This window comes from Lutra lutra, chromosome 8 (assembly GCF_902655055.1).
Source record: "Lutra lutra chromosome 8, mLutLut1.2, whole genome shotgun sequence".
Lineage (NCBI taxonomy): Eukaryota > Metazoa > Chordata > Mammalia > Carnivora > Mustelidae > Lutra > Lutra lutra.
In genome coordinates this window covers 90,818,292-90,835,094 of record NC_062285.1, presented here as the reverse complement: position 1 = coordinate 90,835,094, position 16,803 = coordinate 90,818,292, and the positions used below count along the sequence as shown (strand labels likewise).

The 16,803-nt window shown below is 35.6% G+C and overlaps 1 protein-coding gene across 4 annotated transcripts; it reads right to left on the bottom strand.

Annotated features, from left to right (window-relative positions):
• Positions 1-1,348: 1,348 nt before the first annotated feature.
• CLEC7A (C-type lectin domain containing 7A) lies at positions 1,349-14,734 on the bottom strand. Of its 4 annotated transcripts, XR_007129724.1 has the most exons (7): positions 14,573-14,734; positions 12,755-12,853; positions 11,316-11,453; positions 10,123-10,274; positions 8,245-8,363; positions 1,667-2,145; positions 1,349-1,462 (listed from the first exon to the last, which is right to left on the bottom strand). XR_007129724.1 is itself a non-coding variant. In XM_047743522.1 (6 exons), exons 1-6 carry the CDS (start codon positions 14,673-14,675, stop codon positions 2,010-2,012), a joined length of 747 nt encoding a protein of 248 aa, XP_047599478.1. In that variant the 5' UTR covers positions 14,676-14,734; the 3' UTR covers positions 1,535-2,009. The 4 variants fall into 4 exon arrangements, 3 of the variants coding, with proteins under 3 accessions (XP_047599478.1, XP_047599480.1, XP_047599479.1); XM_047743522.1 differs by lacking the exon at positions 1,349-1,462 and having other exon boundaries at positions 1,535-2,145; XM_047743524.1 differs by lacking the exons at positions 1,349-1,462; positions 11,316-11,453 and having other exon boundaries at positions 1,535-2,145.
• Between the last annotated feature and the right edge of the window lie 2,069 nt (positions 14,735-16,803).

The window sequence follows — 16,803 nt, the reverse complement described above, 5'->3', positions numbered from 1 at the left end:
AGTCAGTATAATATGCTTGGACAATCTAGAGCATCTTACTTTATACCATCATTTTGTAATAGTCACACTTTTATCTTTAAATCATAAATATTTAAAAAACAAATATTGTTGTCTGTTCTAAGTACATCTGGAAATTACTCATCCAGAATTATTTTTGATCATTATGACTTCTCAAATCATTCACGCCATCCTAAGGACCCAGGAGGAACTGATCAAACCAAAAACAAAATTAAAAGACATGATATCTCTTCAAAATCTCACCTTGTACCTTAATTTAACTCTCAAATTATCTTTGCCTTTTCCACATGTCTTTTCATATGGTGACAATATAAGTGTGTATATTAAAAAGCATTAGGAATCTTCATAAAAAATGTTTATATCTTCTTCTTTTCAATTTTTAAATATTTAAGATCCCAAATTTATTCTTCAACATAAACTACTACTATACTACTTCTTCCAAGTGCCAAGTTCACCAATGTTTTCTTATGAGGAGAGGGCACGTTGTCATAATGTTTACTACACACAACATTTGGATGTCAAGTTTCTTTGATTATAATTTCTTTATTACAGCGAAATTCACATAACAACTTGATGTAATTTTGTTCACATGTAAATACCATAGGAAGGATGTAACTCCCTCTCCAATAATATGGAAGTCACCTTTGGAAATAAAAACAGGACCAGGGGGAAAACTTAAGAGAAAATAAGAAAAAGACAAATTATCATATAAGGATAATGTTCAAATAATACCCTTTAATGGCAATTACTGAAAAATTGATAAAAACTGCAAAACAGTATTCATAAAAAATAGTAAGACAGGTTTTGCCTTCCAGAATGTTAATACCTCAGCCATAGGATTGTTTTGTTGTGTTGTTTTTTTTTTTAGATTTTATTTATTTATTTGGAGAGAGAGCACATGAGCAGTGAGAGGGGCAGAGGAAGAGAGAGAATCTCAAGGAGACTCCGAGCTGAATGTGGAGCTTGACATGGGGCTCAATCTCAGATCCTGAGATCACCACCCCAGCCGAAATCAAGAGTTGGATGCTCAACCAACTGAGCCACCCAGGCCCCCTGGATTATTGTTGTTGTTGTTTTTGTTCTATATTCATTACCAGATCTTTTTTGATTGATAGCATTTAAAAGGAGAACACTTTTTTATAAGAGCAGTTACCACACTATTTCACAATATACAAGGTCTTATTAGTCAGATATGTGGCAAACATATCTCCTGAGCTACTTGAAGATAAAAAAGAGAGGGAGTTGCTGTTTTCTTCATGATTTTTTTTATCATAACCATATTGATGAACAAAATAATAAAATAGCTCTGATTGTAGTAAAGATTTTTTTCTCATTTCCTCATTTTGCTGTTCAGAAATACATTCTTCCTTCCACCTGTGTCAGATACACTTATTGGACATGGAGAAACATGTCATGGAAACACAACATATGTACTCCAGGGGCACTTTTTTTTTTTAAGATTTTATTTATTTATTTGACAGAAAGAGATCACAAGTAGGCAGAGAGGCAGGCAGAGAGAGAGGAGGAAGCAGGCTCCCTGCCGAGCAGAGAGCCCGATGCGGGGCTTGATCCCAGGACTCTGAGATCATGACCTGAGCCGAAGGCAGCGGTCAACTCACTGAGCCACCCAGGCACCCCCCAGGGGCACTTTTTAAGGACAAAAAGCAACCCTAGTATACCCAGAAATAATTATCTTCTTGAAACACCAAGGATTTTTGGCTAATTCCATGTTAATATTAAGTCAGAAGATGTAAGTTCAGCTGACCTGACTCCATTTCTAGGGCTCTATTAATTAGAACCTAATACTGATCTTCTAATTCATTTGGTAAGTGCAGAATTATAGCTTCTCCATTCTCATCTAAGATTAAAGTTGGCTGAGCTCTCTTGATATTTTCAGCCATTATTTTGACCTCAAATATCTCTTTTCTGTGTTGTTTTCTTCCCTTATTATTTTACATACTTTCTTCTGGTCTTCCACAGTGACACCCCAATCATTTTATTGACAACTTCTTCTCACAAATACTGTATGAGGGCACACTACAAAGTTGGTCATAAATTATTGACAGGTGAATCCACACACATTTGTGAGATGAGCTTTCTTGGGTTTCTGTGCTTCTGATTTGAAACCTGTTAAAGTATAATAAAGCAATTAAAACAAATATAAGAAATACTGTCTACTATCTACACAATGCTGAAATAAATTAGCAAGGATATGGGCAAGGATTTTGGTGAAAAAAGTTCCTAAGTGGTTATGTTATCGGAAAAGGAAACTTGAACTTAGGTTGCATTAGTTCTTAAATGGGAACAGAAGAGCCTTTATTATTAAGGCATAAAAATGACTCAAACATTTTTTTAAGAAAAATACTATTAGTTACATAAAATTAAATAAAGTTTCTGACAAATAAAAAAATCATTTACTATTCTATAGACAGTTCTTTATCTTTCAACCTCTTAACTAGAAGTATATTTATCAAATAAAACAACAGGTTCATGAAATTATCTTCATGTATATTTAGTGAGTAGACCAAGCAGAAGAGTTATTATTGAGAAAAATTTAGAACTAAATGAAGAATCATAAGGGTGCCTGGGTGGCTCAGTCTTTTAAGTATCTGTTTTCAGCCCAGGTCATGATCCCAGGGTCCTGGGATTAAGTCCCACTTTGGGCTCCCTATTCAGTGGGGAAGTCTGTCTCTCCCTCTATCCCTCCCCTCTGCTTGTGATCTCCCTCTCTCATGCTCTCTTTCTCTCAAATAAATAAATAAAATCTTGGGAAAAAAATAAATGAAGAATCATACATATCAAGGCCATTTAAAGACAGGGAAAACAGTATTACATATATATATATTTTTCAGCATTATATATTTTAATGCATTCTGAAGATGGAATTATATTACAATACAGTGATAGACAATAATGATAATTATCCTGGGGAAGTGGGAGTATGACTCTGTCTTATTTTCTCTTCAGTCTCCTGAAGGAGTGGTGATAATTAGTCAAGCTTAAAAGGTAACCCTGAGCTTCACTGTAAAGGCTATGGACTAGTACTCTTCATCTTGTGTATCTAGCTCTAAAGAGGCCTGGGACTGGAGGGTTGAGAGAATTCTTTTGTAGAAATGGCTAGGCTAAAAGTATGAGACAACTTTGATTCAGGCCTCAGGGAGAATTTTGACTGGTGTTCTCTAAAATTTTCCTTGACGTTAAAGAGTTTTTTTGAGTATGGACAGAGCTACATTAAGTTACTGCCACCCAGGAAACCAAGGCATTGTAACATATCAAAGTGTCAATTTGGGCCTACTTTTGTGATTTTAGAAAGTGTCCACTAGTCATATGTTTAAATAGCAAAAGAAAACTCAAAGACAAACAAATGCTATAAAAAATGTAGGACATATACTTTGTTAAGATTGTTAGTAAAATCACTGTGCTTAGGCTGATGGAAGTGAAATAGTTAAAAATCAAAATGTAATCATACTCAGCAGTTTGTATTATTCACACTCAAATAATGCCTACCAGAAGCAAATAAAAAGCCACTCTGTAAATTTCAAATCTACAACATTTAAGATATAATGTTAAGCACACTATCAAAATAATCAGGCATAAAAACAAATAATCCGATTAAAAAATGGGAAGAAGACATGAACAGACATTTCTCCAAGGAAGACATTCAGATGGCCAACTGGCACATGAAAAGATGCTCAATAACTCTCATCATCAGGAAAATCCAAATCAAAACCACAGTGAGCTATAACCTCATACTTGTCAGAATGGCTAAAATATAAAATTCAGGAAACAAGTGTTGAAGATATGGAGAAAAAGGAACCTTCTTACACTGTTGATAGGAATGCAACTGGTGCAGCCACTGAGGAAAATGGTATGGAGTTCCTCAAAAAATTAAAAATAGAACTACCCTAAGATCCGGGAATCACACTACTAGTTATTTACTTAAGAATATGAAAGCACTAATTCAAAGGGACACCTGCACTCCTATGTTTACTGGAGTTTTACTTACAGGAGCCAAATTATGGAAGCAGCCTAAGTGGCCAACAATAGATGAATAGATAAAGAAGAGGAGATATATTTATATGGATCAAAAGAGGATATATAGTGGAAAATTATTTAGTCATAAAAAGAATGAAATCTTGACATTTGCAACGGCATGGATGGAGCTAAAGAGACAAACCAAAAAACAGACTCTTAACTATAGAGCACAAATGGTTACCAGAGAGAATGTGAGTTGCAAAAAGGTAATATAGGTGATTGGGATTAAAGAGTTTACTTTATCATGAGGAGCAGTGAATAATGCATAGAATTAATGAATCACAATATTGCACACATGAAACTAATAAACACTACACGTTAATTTTACTGGAAGTAAAATTTTAAAAATAGTAACAAAATAATCAGACATATAAGAAAAATCAACATGAATGAGAAATAGGAGTAAAACAATACAAACAGACATACATGAGTATAAGACTTGGAATTACCAAACACAAATGCTTAAACAGCTATATTCAGCATATTCTAGGAGTTAAAAGATAAATTCGAGAATGTTGGAGGAAAGCTAGAAATTATAAATAGTGACAAAGTAGATCTGACAAAGAGCCAAGTTTCAGTTATAGAACTGAAAAAATCCACAAAACAAAATTAAAAACTTAATGAAGGCTTTTAACACCAAATTAGCCACAGATGAGAAAAAAATTATGAAATGGAAGATATATGAGAAGTAAATATATAAAGAAAAAAGGATGAAGGAAGGATTAAGCAAACGAGACATACAAAATGTTGTGAATGGGTCTATAATGTATATAACTGGAATCCTAGAAGGGAAGAAAGATAGGATAGAAGCAACATCTGAAGCAATTTGGCTGAGAATTTTCCAAAGCTGATAAAAGGCACCAGATTTAAAACATATATTACCTTCAAACATCTGACCTTTCAAAAATAGTAATAAAAAATGGGAAGACATTAGAACAACATCTTTGAGTGATGGGAGAAACAAACTACATATTTCCAATTTTATCATCAAAGAAAAGTTGAAATAAAAATAGTATTAGATACAGAACTAAACTCAAAGGATATAGTAGAGAGTATTCTTCAGGTTTAAGGAAAATGGTTGAAATGGAAGGTAGGAGAGACAGAAATAAATAAGAACTAATGAAAATCATAAATATGTGGGAAAATCTAGATGAATTGTATATAAATCTATGTATCTACTGTTTTCTAGGACTATATTTTTACTAAATCTGAGGTGCCATCAATTGTGGAGAGATCATTTATTTAACTAATACTGTGAAATAAATTCATCCAGGATGGAATTTAGTAGAAAACCCTGCAGAACAAAGGACAATTCTTGTGTAGGAGTAAATGAAAACTAAAACTACAACCAGAAAAGAGGAACCATGAGATGTGCCTGTCTCAATCTTGCCCCAAGTGGAGGATGGGAGAAAAAATTACATCCCTTGAGAAGCTGAACCACAAGCTGGTACTTACGGGTCTTCTATTTGAATCCAAAATACCAGTGTATTTAAAAAAAAAAACAAACAAACAAAAACAGGCAGAGTGTTTTAGTAATCTCAGGTTTGTGGTGCCTTTCATTGACTGGCAGAAGCAAACACTAATCCTTCTTGATAGGGCTTGACTTCAGTTCAGACCTACAGTGATGATAAAAGACCAGCAGCTGTAAGACAGGTGCCAAATGTAGAGATTTAAAATGTGGGGAAAGATGTGAAAGCATTAAAGTACACAAAAATAATAGCATGTAAATTGGGAAGGGAGGACAGAGAGTAAAGAAATATTCTAATATATTTTTAAATTGCCCAGGAAGAACATTATAAAACAATTAATATTAGACTTTGATGAGTGAAGAATATGTGTTATAATCTTTAGAGAAACTTCAAAAAATTAGTAAGAGTAAATTCTAAATTGATGTAAGAAAAAAATGGAGTCATAAAGTTATTAAACGTTTCAAAGAGAAGACAAGAAAAAGTACTTTGAATGGCCTGTGTACTCTACAGTATAAAAATTCTAAATCTATATGTGCCTAATAGTACACCATCAGCCAAACAAAATCATCACAGAATTGTAAGTAGAGTCACAGTGGGAGATTTTAATCTACTTTTCTCAACAGGGGAAGAAGAAGCAGATAAAAGTCAAAGGATTGCAATCACATGTACCATGTTCTCCGACCACAATGGAATTAACTAGCACCTGAAGCAAAGGGATAATTATAAACACACAGATATTTATGAATTAAGAAGTGCATTTGGAAGTAACTCATAGATCAGAGAACAACTCACCATGGAAATTAAAAAGTATGATAATAACAAAAATACATTGAAACATAGCCTTAAATAAACATACTTAAATAAACATACTTAAAAAAATAAAAAAAAGGCTATTTAAATATAGCCTTAAATAAACCTTTAAATAAAGAAAGGGGAATTTCAGGAGTCAAACATCCATAAAAGAAATTAGAAAGAGAATAGCAAATAAAACATAAAGAAATTGAATGGGGAAAAGTAACAAATATGAGAACAGAAATAAACATATATTTTTTTTTTGGCGTCTCATTATGATTTTTTTTTATTTTTTTTTATTTTTTCAGCATAACAGTATTCATTATTTTTGCACTACACCCAGTGCTCCATGCAATCCGTGCCCTCTACAATACCCACCACCTGGTGCCCCCAACCTCCCACCCCCCACCCCTTCAAAATTCTCAGATCGTTTTTCAGAGTCCATAGTCTCTCATGGTTCACCTCCCCTTCCAATTTCCCTCAACTCCCTTCTCCTCTCCATCTCCCCTTGTCCTCCATAAACATATATTTTTAAAGGACACAGAGGAAAGAAAGAATCAACAAAACCTAAAATTCTTTCTTTGAAGAGAGAAATTGAGTTGGAAAATAAACCTACTGAGAATAATGGGAAAACAAACAAACAAAAAAACAGACATTTGCACATATATATACATGCTAATAATAGAAAATTAGGAGGAGAATATAATTTCATATTTTTCAGGTATGAAAAAGAAAATAAATGACAATTACAATGAGGAGGACCTCAACATTTTGTGGTGGTTAATTTTCTGTGTTAACTTGACTAGCCACACCCAGATTCCACATTATTTCTAATTATATCTTGAGGGTGTTTCTGGGTGAAATTAGCCTTTGAATCAGTGGACACAGGAAAGTAGACTGCCCACCCCATGTGGGTGGGTATCATCCAATCCACTGAGGGCTTAAATAGAACAAAAAGTGCTCAGGAGGAAGACTTTGCCTTTTCCTGCCTCACTGTGTGAGCTGAGGCATGTCAGTGTAGTTCATCTTTTTCCTTTCTACCTGAGCCCTGAGTTTTACACCATTAGCTTCCCTGGTTCGCAGCCCTTCATACTTGAAGGGAATTTATAGCCCCAGGCTATCCTGGGTACCAGCTTGCAGATGGCAGGTTATGGGCCCTCTTAGCTTCCATAATCTTGTGAGCCAATTCCTCTTAAGAAATCTCCATGTATCAGTTATTCCTCATTGTGTGGATCAGTCAGGGGTCTTCAGAACCAATAGGTCTGTATAGATCTTCTTCTCTAAGGAACCCTAGCTGATCCACACACAATAAGGGAGAATTTATAATGTAAATGAGAAATATGTTTAAAATAAATTTATAGAGTCTGAAACGTGGTTGCTTTCAAAATTAATAGTAACGTGTGTCACAAATTTACTAGGTGTTGGATGCTATGCTAAGTGATTTGACTTTTATCTCCTTTACCTTAAAATCCTAATAGAAAGGTTTTATTTTTATTCTTATTTACAGATGAGGAAAGAGGGGCTCAGGTAGGTCAAGCACCTTATCCAATTTCACACAGAGAGGGGGCCAATCATTGTCTCAAGCTGAGAACTGACTCCAAAGCCCGTGCCCTTCACCTCAATTTTACACTAACAGTGATGACTCCTAACTGAACTACTTCAGACAGGTGCCAGGTGTCTCCCTTGTAAGAAAGCTGAGGAACATTTGTGCTGCACTAGTGACCACTCTACTCATTTTGACTGGAAGGTTCTCCTTTACCTTGTTTTCTTTCTTTTTTTTTTTTTTTTTCCTGATTCACTCTTTTTCTCTCTATCACCATTTCTCTTTCTCTCATTCTCATAAGTGGCCCACAAATCAGGTCCTTAACTGCTTTGCATGCTCTTATCCTTCTGAGAAAGGGTATGAAGTATTGTCCTTCCAGATACTTACAAGTTAGAAGAGAACACTGAGCCATCCTCCCAGAGCCATGGTCCTTCAGTCTGATGGCGAGAAAGTCCTATCCAGAATGAATTATCAGGTTGAGAAGACAAGTGCCTTACTATAAATTCCTGTAGGAAAACATAAATACAAACACATGTCAAAGAGTCATGGAGAGAGTGAGACAGACAGAGATGATAGAGATAAAAAGATGGAGAGAGACTCTCATAGACATTGAGAGAGACAACAGATTGAATCACTTTGGTGAAGAACGCAGGCATACACTGGCATCAACCGAAAGAGAAGTACCAATTATTGATTGTCATTGAGTGTCTCAAAAAGTACATTTTGTTTCTTCAAAGTCATTATTGTTTAGTTTTCCAATAAAAAAGAGACCTATAATGTCAAAATTATAATGCCTCCATGCAACCTGCTTGACAAGACCCATGAATGACAGACCTCCGAGGCAATTTTCATGGAAAACAGGCCACTATCTTCTCCAATTGAATATATGAATTTGTAACACTTTTGTCAAGAAATGCTTTGCAGAGTTAGATAAAAATATAAAAATAACTCCGTTCCACTTCATGTTCTATGAATAAGTAATTTGAGGTTTAATGCTGACATTTGACAAACAACAGGAACATTGAAAAGCCAGACAGACTTCCAGTATCATTCCTTTTCTTTGCTACACTCTACTTCCGTTCATTTTCATGTGAAATACAACTGTTGGGTAACGCAGGACAGAAACACAGAAGTTGAAAGGAAATGAAAGTAAATGTAGGAGTTACAGAGTGTTTAGATTTATAGCGTAGAGTGTTTTCTGACTATTAATGCCTTCTCCTAGCCCAAATGAATTCTACCCTTCATTCAAGATGCATTATAACTCTCATTTTTTCTGTAAAACTTTATGTATCTGGACATCTCTCTCTGAATTCCTATGTCATTGATTGCCAAAAGCAGATATTTAACTTTTAGCAACTGTTGAGTTGTTTCTTTCTTCTTAGAAACTATGTAAGCATTGAATTAGCAAGGTTACTTTTTAAACCTCTTCGCCCTTCCCAGTATTTTGCAAGGAGTAAATGATTTATAAATATATATTATTATTGCTGCTTTTTTCCTTGATAATAATGATGACAAGGGGGAGAATTTTCTATTTTACTCAACCAAATTTGAGAATTGAAATCCAAACCCACAAAAATGAGTAGTGGCCTGATTGTCATAGTCATGCAAACTTGTAGTGTGTTTGGATAGATTTGTTTTCAAGTAAAACACATTGGGGCCCCTTGGTGGTACAGTTGGTTAAGCATCCGACTCTTGGTTTTGGCTCAGGTCCATATCTCAGGGTCATGAGATCAAGACCTGCATCAGGCTCTGTGCTCAGTACAGAGTCTTCTTGAGACACTCTCTTTCCCTCTGCCCCACTCTCTGCCTCATGCACACACACTCTCTCTCTAAAATAAAACAAATAAAACTTTAAAAAAAATAAAGTGAAAGTATTTATTTTTTGAATTAATTAAGAAACCATATATTTTACCCACTTAATACATGCTGTTTTAATTATGGAGGATATTAAGTGTGACTTTCTCTTAGGGAAAAATTTTTTAATATTTTATTTATTTATTTGAGAGAGACAGAGAGAGAGTGCTAGAGATAGAGAGCATCAGTAGCGGGGAGGGGCACAGAGGGGGGATAACTCCTCACTGAGCAGGGAGTCAGATGTGAGGCTCCATCCCAGGACCTTGGGATCATGTCCTGAGCGGAAGGCAAACACTTAAGTGACTATGCCACCCAGGTGCTCTCTCTTAGGGAAAATTATCTTTACCTGTAATTATGTATTTTTCTGCTCAATATTGACCACAGATAATTATAACTGAAGTCCACACTTACCAGTTCTTCTGCACTGTCTATCTTCAGGAGGTTAGAGTACAGTTGAGAACACTGACTTTTACTTCTATTCCAGGAAGTTAATGATGTGCTAAATAGATAACAGCTGTTCTTGTGTATGATCCAATGAGGAGGACAAGAGCTGGAAAAATCTCCTGGAAATAAAATGTAAATACAATGAGGTTCATAACAGTTCATAATAATAGGGATGTGATTTTTATAGAAGACACCACATTGAAATCCCCTCATTCATTTAAAATTTAAAAATGAATTAACCATAAACAGTTTTAGAGAGTCAACCCTCCTTTCCTTCTTGGCCGCTCCTCCATTCTTTCACTTTCAGTTCAGAACTCCCTTTCTTCATGATAATTTTTAAAATAAATCAATTCAAAATCAATCTTCAAGATATACAGTCATTTCATGTTAACTTATTTTAGAGTTGTGAGATCCATTTAAGAATGCAATTTTCCAAATGAAAAACATATAAGAGCAATTGTTCACATTATAGAGTATATCTACTTTCCATTTTTAGCTACTTGATATAAATAGTGAGAAAGTATGGGTCCAGAGATGGAAAATTGAAATCAAAATATTGGCATACTCAATTTTGATACAATGAGAAAAAAAAAAAAAGGTCGTGTATATGAAGTTGCAATAAAATTAATGAAATTGTATGATTAAAGAAAAACAAATATAACTAGAGTTTTCAGGACTATATCTATTAGGTCTATGTCTTTTGTGTATGTTTAATTCACATACAATTCTTATTTCTTAGCACATTTTCCCTTCTTTCCTTTTCTCTCCCTTTCTTCCTTTCTGACCTCCAATTTCCTATTCTATCTCTGTTACTTTAAAATGTCAATTCTCAAGGGGGGAGAACATATTTCTTTCCTTTGCATTAAATTATAGAGCCTCCTACGGGTCTAAATATGTAGAAAGTGATATATTTGTTGCTGATTTGAAAAAAAAAAATCCAACTTAGAAATGGTTGGTCAAATGCAAGGGATATTTATATGACTTTATTGCATATATGATAGGGACATACTATATACTGAGGTAATACTGATGTGTGCTTTCGTGAATACTCAATCCTTACCTATAAAAGTATTGTCTTTACCACCCTACTCCAGGTCTTAGCCCCAGTTATTAACCTTCCTGGATTAAGAATTCCATTCATCTTTTAACCCTGTCCTTGCCTGTGGTTCTGAGAGACTTGGTAGGAGTCACGTGGTCTTCTAAAGATGATTGTGTGGGTAGGCTGTGGTTCTCTTTATTTCTTGATGGAAAGGTGCCGTTCTTCAATGGGTTGCTCCCTGAATTGGATTTCCAAATAGCTTCATATACCAACAACAATTATAGTGACAGAAAAAAAAAGTCATTCTACTATATTTGAAATTATAATTCCAAGATCCATATTTTTGTTGGAATACAAAGGGGTATATTTTTATTAACAATAAATAGATAACACATTGCTGATTGAGAGGTAAAAATAGATGGTAGATAGAGAGATAGATAGGTGATATGTTATGGAATAGATGATAGATAAGTAGATGGAAAAAAAAATTACTTCCATTAAGGTGTAGTAAAAATTGGGAGAAAAACAAAGCAGATAAAGAAGAATATGAAAGAGAAAGCAAGAGGCACATGAAATACCATCAACTGGACCCATGATAGATTTGAAATAGTAATAAATCTTCTACTTTTCTTCTGTTATTTAAAAGTGAGAGCTCCTTGAGGAGACTCCAAAGGCACAATAATATCTTATTGACAATAGAACATGTGAGATACAAAATCTAAAGGAATTCATTCACCCATCACAAAATATCTATTTAGTAAGTTCCTCAGGTAATCCCTGGTATTATTCAAAAGAGTTTAGATTAAAGATTAGGTATAAAATAATTTCCTTAGATCATAAGATTTGTAAAAATAGTTTATAGTCTTATTAGGGAATTTATTTCATTAAGAAGATAAGCACCTTATTGTACTTCCTTCTTCACTTCCCCTGGTTTACTACCATTAACGTATCTTGGGAATTTCACACCTTTAAAACAAGCTATTCAAGGAAGACAATAGAGCGATATAGTTAAGAGTATGCATTTTTTTTTAGGGGTGCCTGAGTGCTTCAGTTGGTTAAGCCTCCGACTCTTAATTTCAGCTCAGATTATGATCTCAGGGTCATCAGATGGAACCCTGTGTCAGGCTCTATAATGAGTATGGAGTCTGCTCCAGAATCTTTTTCCCCTCCTTCCCTCCCCCACTCACACTGGGATCTCTCTACCAGGAGAAAGAGGGGGAAGAGGAGGAGGAGGAGGAGGAGAGGGAGGAGAGAGAGGAGGAGGGGGAAGAAGAGAAAGGGGGGAATGAAAAAAGAATATGCATTTTTTCAGTCTAATCATGGTCTCACCACTAACTAGTTTATGGCCCTAAAAAATAAAATGCACCTCCCCCCACCTCTCACTTCTCTTATAAATAAAATGAGAATGTATAGCACTGATTCAATTGGGGTAATATACAGATTCTTCATGTCAAGCTCTTAAGAGTGTCTGGCACATAATAAATGCTTATCGAATGTCTGTTATAGTTGTTGTTGTTGTTGTTGTTGTTGTTGCTGTTGATCTCCCTCACCAATACTCACCCATGGTACCCAGGATCACAGCTATGACCAGTTTTAGCAAGCATAGGATTCCCAAAGTCAGAGCAATGGAACGCCAATGAGGAGACATAGCACAAGTTACTAAGAAGAGAGAGGGAAGAGAAATTAAAATGAAGAAATATGATAAATCACAGAGAACTTCAGTTCTACAATGCATCAAAATCTGGAAAATTCTAAAGTGAATTACTAATCACTGACATACAGATAATCTAGTCATCTAGGATTATCTGAATTTCCCTCACATTTGGCATACCTCCTTAAGCTCTGGAACTGCAATTTCAGCACAGTGCCCTGATATCTGTACACTCCTAATTTCAGGTTCACACTGATGGTCCTGACATTACCAGAGTTTCTGAAATCCCACTCATTTTTATAGAAGACAGCTGGCTGTCTTCTGTAAAAATAGAAGATAGCCCTGGTTACTGAGGACAACCTTCTCTTTTCACTTATTCGTTGCACAGCCTTGGGCAAATTACTCCCTCTGTTTATGCATTTCTCTTTGTGAAAAACTGAGGTAATAATACTCCAGAGTTTCGTTGTGGGAACCAAATGAGCTAACACATAAAAACACCTAGTCTAGAGGCTACTAGCACATTGAGTTATGTATAGCACATTATACATAACTCACTGTTTGTCAACAAATACATAGAAACATACATCTGCCTCCCTACCTCTTGCATCATCCAGTTTTTCTAGTCCTCCTCAACTGGTTGAGCAAGAAAAGAATTGCGTACGTGGTAAAGGGAAAATAATTGTGCAATGTGGGTTACCACAAAGCAGAAGAGAGCAAATTCTCATGTCAAGACTTAGGAATAATCTTTCTCCTGATAACAGGGAACTCATTTTATGTTAATACCATTGCACCAAAGATATAGTTCTCCCTTTGAGAATAAGCATTACAAGCATTTCAGAGAATTGTCAAATAGGAGAGCCATAGAGGAAACCACATGACTCGTTCTGTTAAGGGAAAGAGCTTGTAATGCCTTTCTCCATATTTTATTCCTTTTCTATTATGTTTAAGACTCATGTTCTGCAAATGGAATCTTTTCATCCAGCACATATATTTTCCTTCACTAGTATACAAAAGACTCCAATTTGATTACGAAAAACATCCAAATCAGTGTCTTACCTCAAAAAACACATTTTGTGATTCCAAACCCTATGACTTCTGAAGTCCCTTTGGCCTTTACCACAAAATCACAAATCTGTTTCTTTCCTCACCTATCTCCTCTCTTTTCATTCTTCTCTTTCTTATCTCCAATATCCTGGTATTGTTCACATATATTTCTTTAAGTTTCCATGACTTCCATTCTATGAGTTATTTCTTGCTACCAAACAAGCAACAAGTCACTCCTATTGAAATTCTTACATCTTTGCATTTCATCACACTTATTTACTGTTCCTTACTGCTGAAGAAGGAACAGAGAAATTTTATTTTCTTTTTTTTTCCTTAGATTTTATTTATTCATGAGAGAGAGAGAAGCAGAGCGAGAAGCAGGCTTCCTGCGGGACTCAATCCCAGGAGCCTGGGATCATGACTTGAGCCAAAGGCAGAAACTTAACTGACTGAGCCACCCAGACACCCAAGAAATTGTATTTTCTGCTACGATAATAATTAATTTAAATACTGATAGTCACCAAATGCTTGCAATGAGGAAAGATATTTCAAAATATCTTCAGTGAATTCTGAAAATCTTTTCAAAGGTTTTCAGCCTACATATCATAAATCTCTCAAATTTTCTCCACATAAGTGTTTTCGTTGATGAGAACAAGAACATTGAAGGTAGAAAGAAAAGATACCTTTCTCTAACACCACACGTCTCCCAGTGATGCCTTGAGAGTGGAAGTCTAATTGAGTATAACCATCTTCATCCAAATTTTCTACCTCAGCATGGGATTCCATTGTTCTACTGAGTTCCTGAATTGACACAGCATTTGAGAGTTCTCCTTTTCTTTTCTAAAGACAACTGTCTGTGGACAAAAGAGGATGTATGGGTCAAATCATGTGGGGTAGGCATTTACTGAGTTTTAACAAGTTGAGCTCAAGTAAGTAGTCCAACCAGATATAGCCAAAGGCAGGAAATGAAAACTATGCTGTGATAAGTTCCCATTTGTAACTTTAGATCTTGTTTCTAAGACTGATGAGTCTTAAGAAAAGCATAAGGCAGCACAATAGACAAATCTTTGTTTCAGACCAAATATAAGAAAAATAAAATGTGAATTCATACATGCATTCATTTATTCATGTACTTGTTCATCCACTAAACATTTATCAAATGCCCATCTTTTCAAATGGCAGAGCTGAGGAGCTGAGGATATAGGGATAAAAGATATCTGTGAAGAAGCTCATTGTGTAATAACGGAAACCTACAGACAAATATGTAAAGGATGCCATAAGGAGGCATTGTAACAACAGAGAGGAGAAACAAATTTCTTTAGAATTTGTCAGGGATTGATAATTCAAAGTAGTAATTATTTATTGAAAATTACTCTCAGCTAGGTACACCCATTGCTCATATTTTCTCACTCAATCTCAATTTTCCAATAAGTCCATATGGTATATATTTATTTTATTTTTTAAAGAGTTTATTTATTTATAGTTTGAGAGAGAGAGAGAGATCACAGAGGGAGAGGGAGAAGCAGACTTGTCACTGAGCCTGATGCCAGGACCCCAAGTTCATGACCTGAGCCAAAGGCAGAAGCTTAACTCACTGAGTCACCCAGGTGCCCCTTTATTTAATTTTCAAATGAAGATAAGGAGATATAGAAATTTTAGTCCCTTACCCAGTTTTTTTTTAAAAGATTTTATTTATTTATTTGACAGACAGAGATCACAAGTAGGCAGAGAGGCAGGCAGAGAGAGAGGGGGAAGCAGGCTCCCTGCGGAGCAGAGAGCCCGATGTGGGGCTCGATCCCAAGACCCTGGGATCATGACCCGAGCTGAAGGCAGAGGCTTTAACCCACTGAGCCACCCAGGCGCCCCTCCCTTACCCAGTTTTAAGAAGCTAATAAAAATATTGAAGCAAAAAATCAAACCAAAGTGCACTTTTGTTGCAAAATGCATGATCTTTTCATACACTTATAAGTACATAGTCTCCCCCCTTTAATTGTGGTTTTTGCTTTGCATGGTTTCAGTTACCCCCAGCCAACTGCGGTCATGAAGAAGATGGTCCTCCTGATGTATCATCAGAAAGTCAGTGGCAGCCTAAACCTACCTCACAAGGCCTATCACATAGGTACTTATGTACAAGAAGAAGAAAAAAAACAGTATATATGTAAGATTCAGTACTATCCTTGGGGCAGACCTTCACAGGGGATCTTGGAACAAATCCCCTAGAGATAAGAAAAAATGAGTGTGACAACTTATGGAGAATTCTGGGACTAAAATATTATGCAAAATACCCTAATTAATGACATATGGAAAACACTTATCTTTACTGGAAACCAGAAAGTTACTCAATCCACTTACAAAACTATGAAGCAAGTAGAATGAAGGAGACATCTGAAACAAACCCAGACACTCATTAAAGCAGGGAGGACAGATTTCATTCAGTAATACAATTACAGTGGAGAAGAGTGACCAGCATGAAGGAACTCAACCTCTCCAAAACAAAGTATTAAAGACTTTCTTTTTAAAGGCATGCAAAAGGAGAGACACTGAGTGGTATTAAGGGGTCTTAATTCATGTCAAGATTTGTTAGTTGGTACCTATTTAGGAGAGAAATAAACTTCTCCGGTCTTTATGATGGTGGCAGCCATACATGTCAAAGCAAGATGGTGCCCCTGGTGAAATTAGATCTTTATGCTCCCACAGGGACAGGGAGAGTGAGAGTCCTCTCTCTTAACTCACTGGATGTTTGCATTTCAGAGAGATGGCTCTCAGGTCCTTGAAGAAATAGCTTCAATTACTTTTCAAAGGTCAGAGAAAGGAATTATAGTTGCAAGATTTCTAAGGTAACTGCTCTAAGAGGGAATTAGAGCCCTGTCCATTACCAAGTTTTGACTGGAACAAACAGTACATTTTCCTGGAA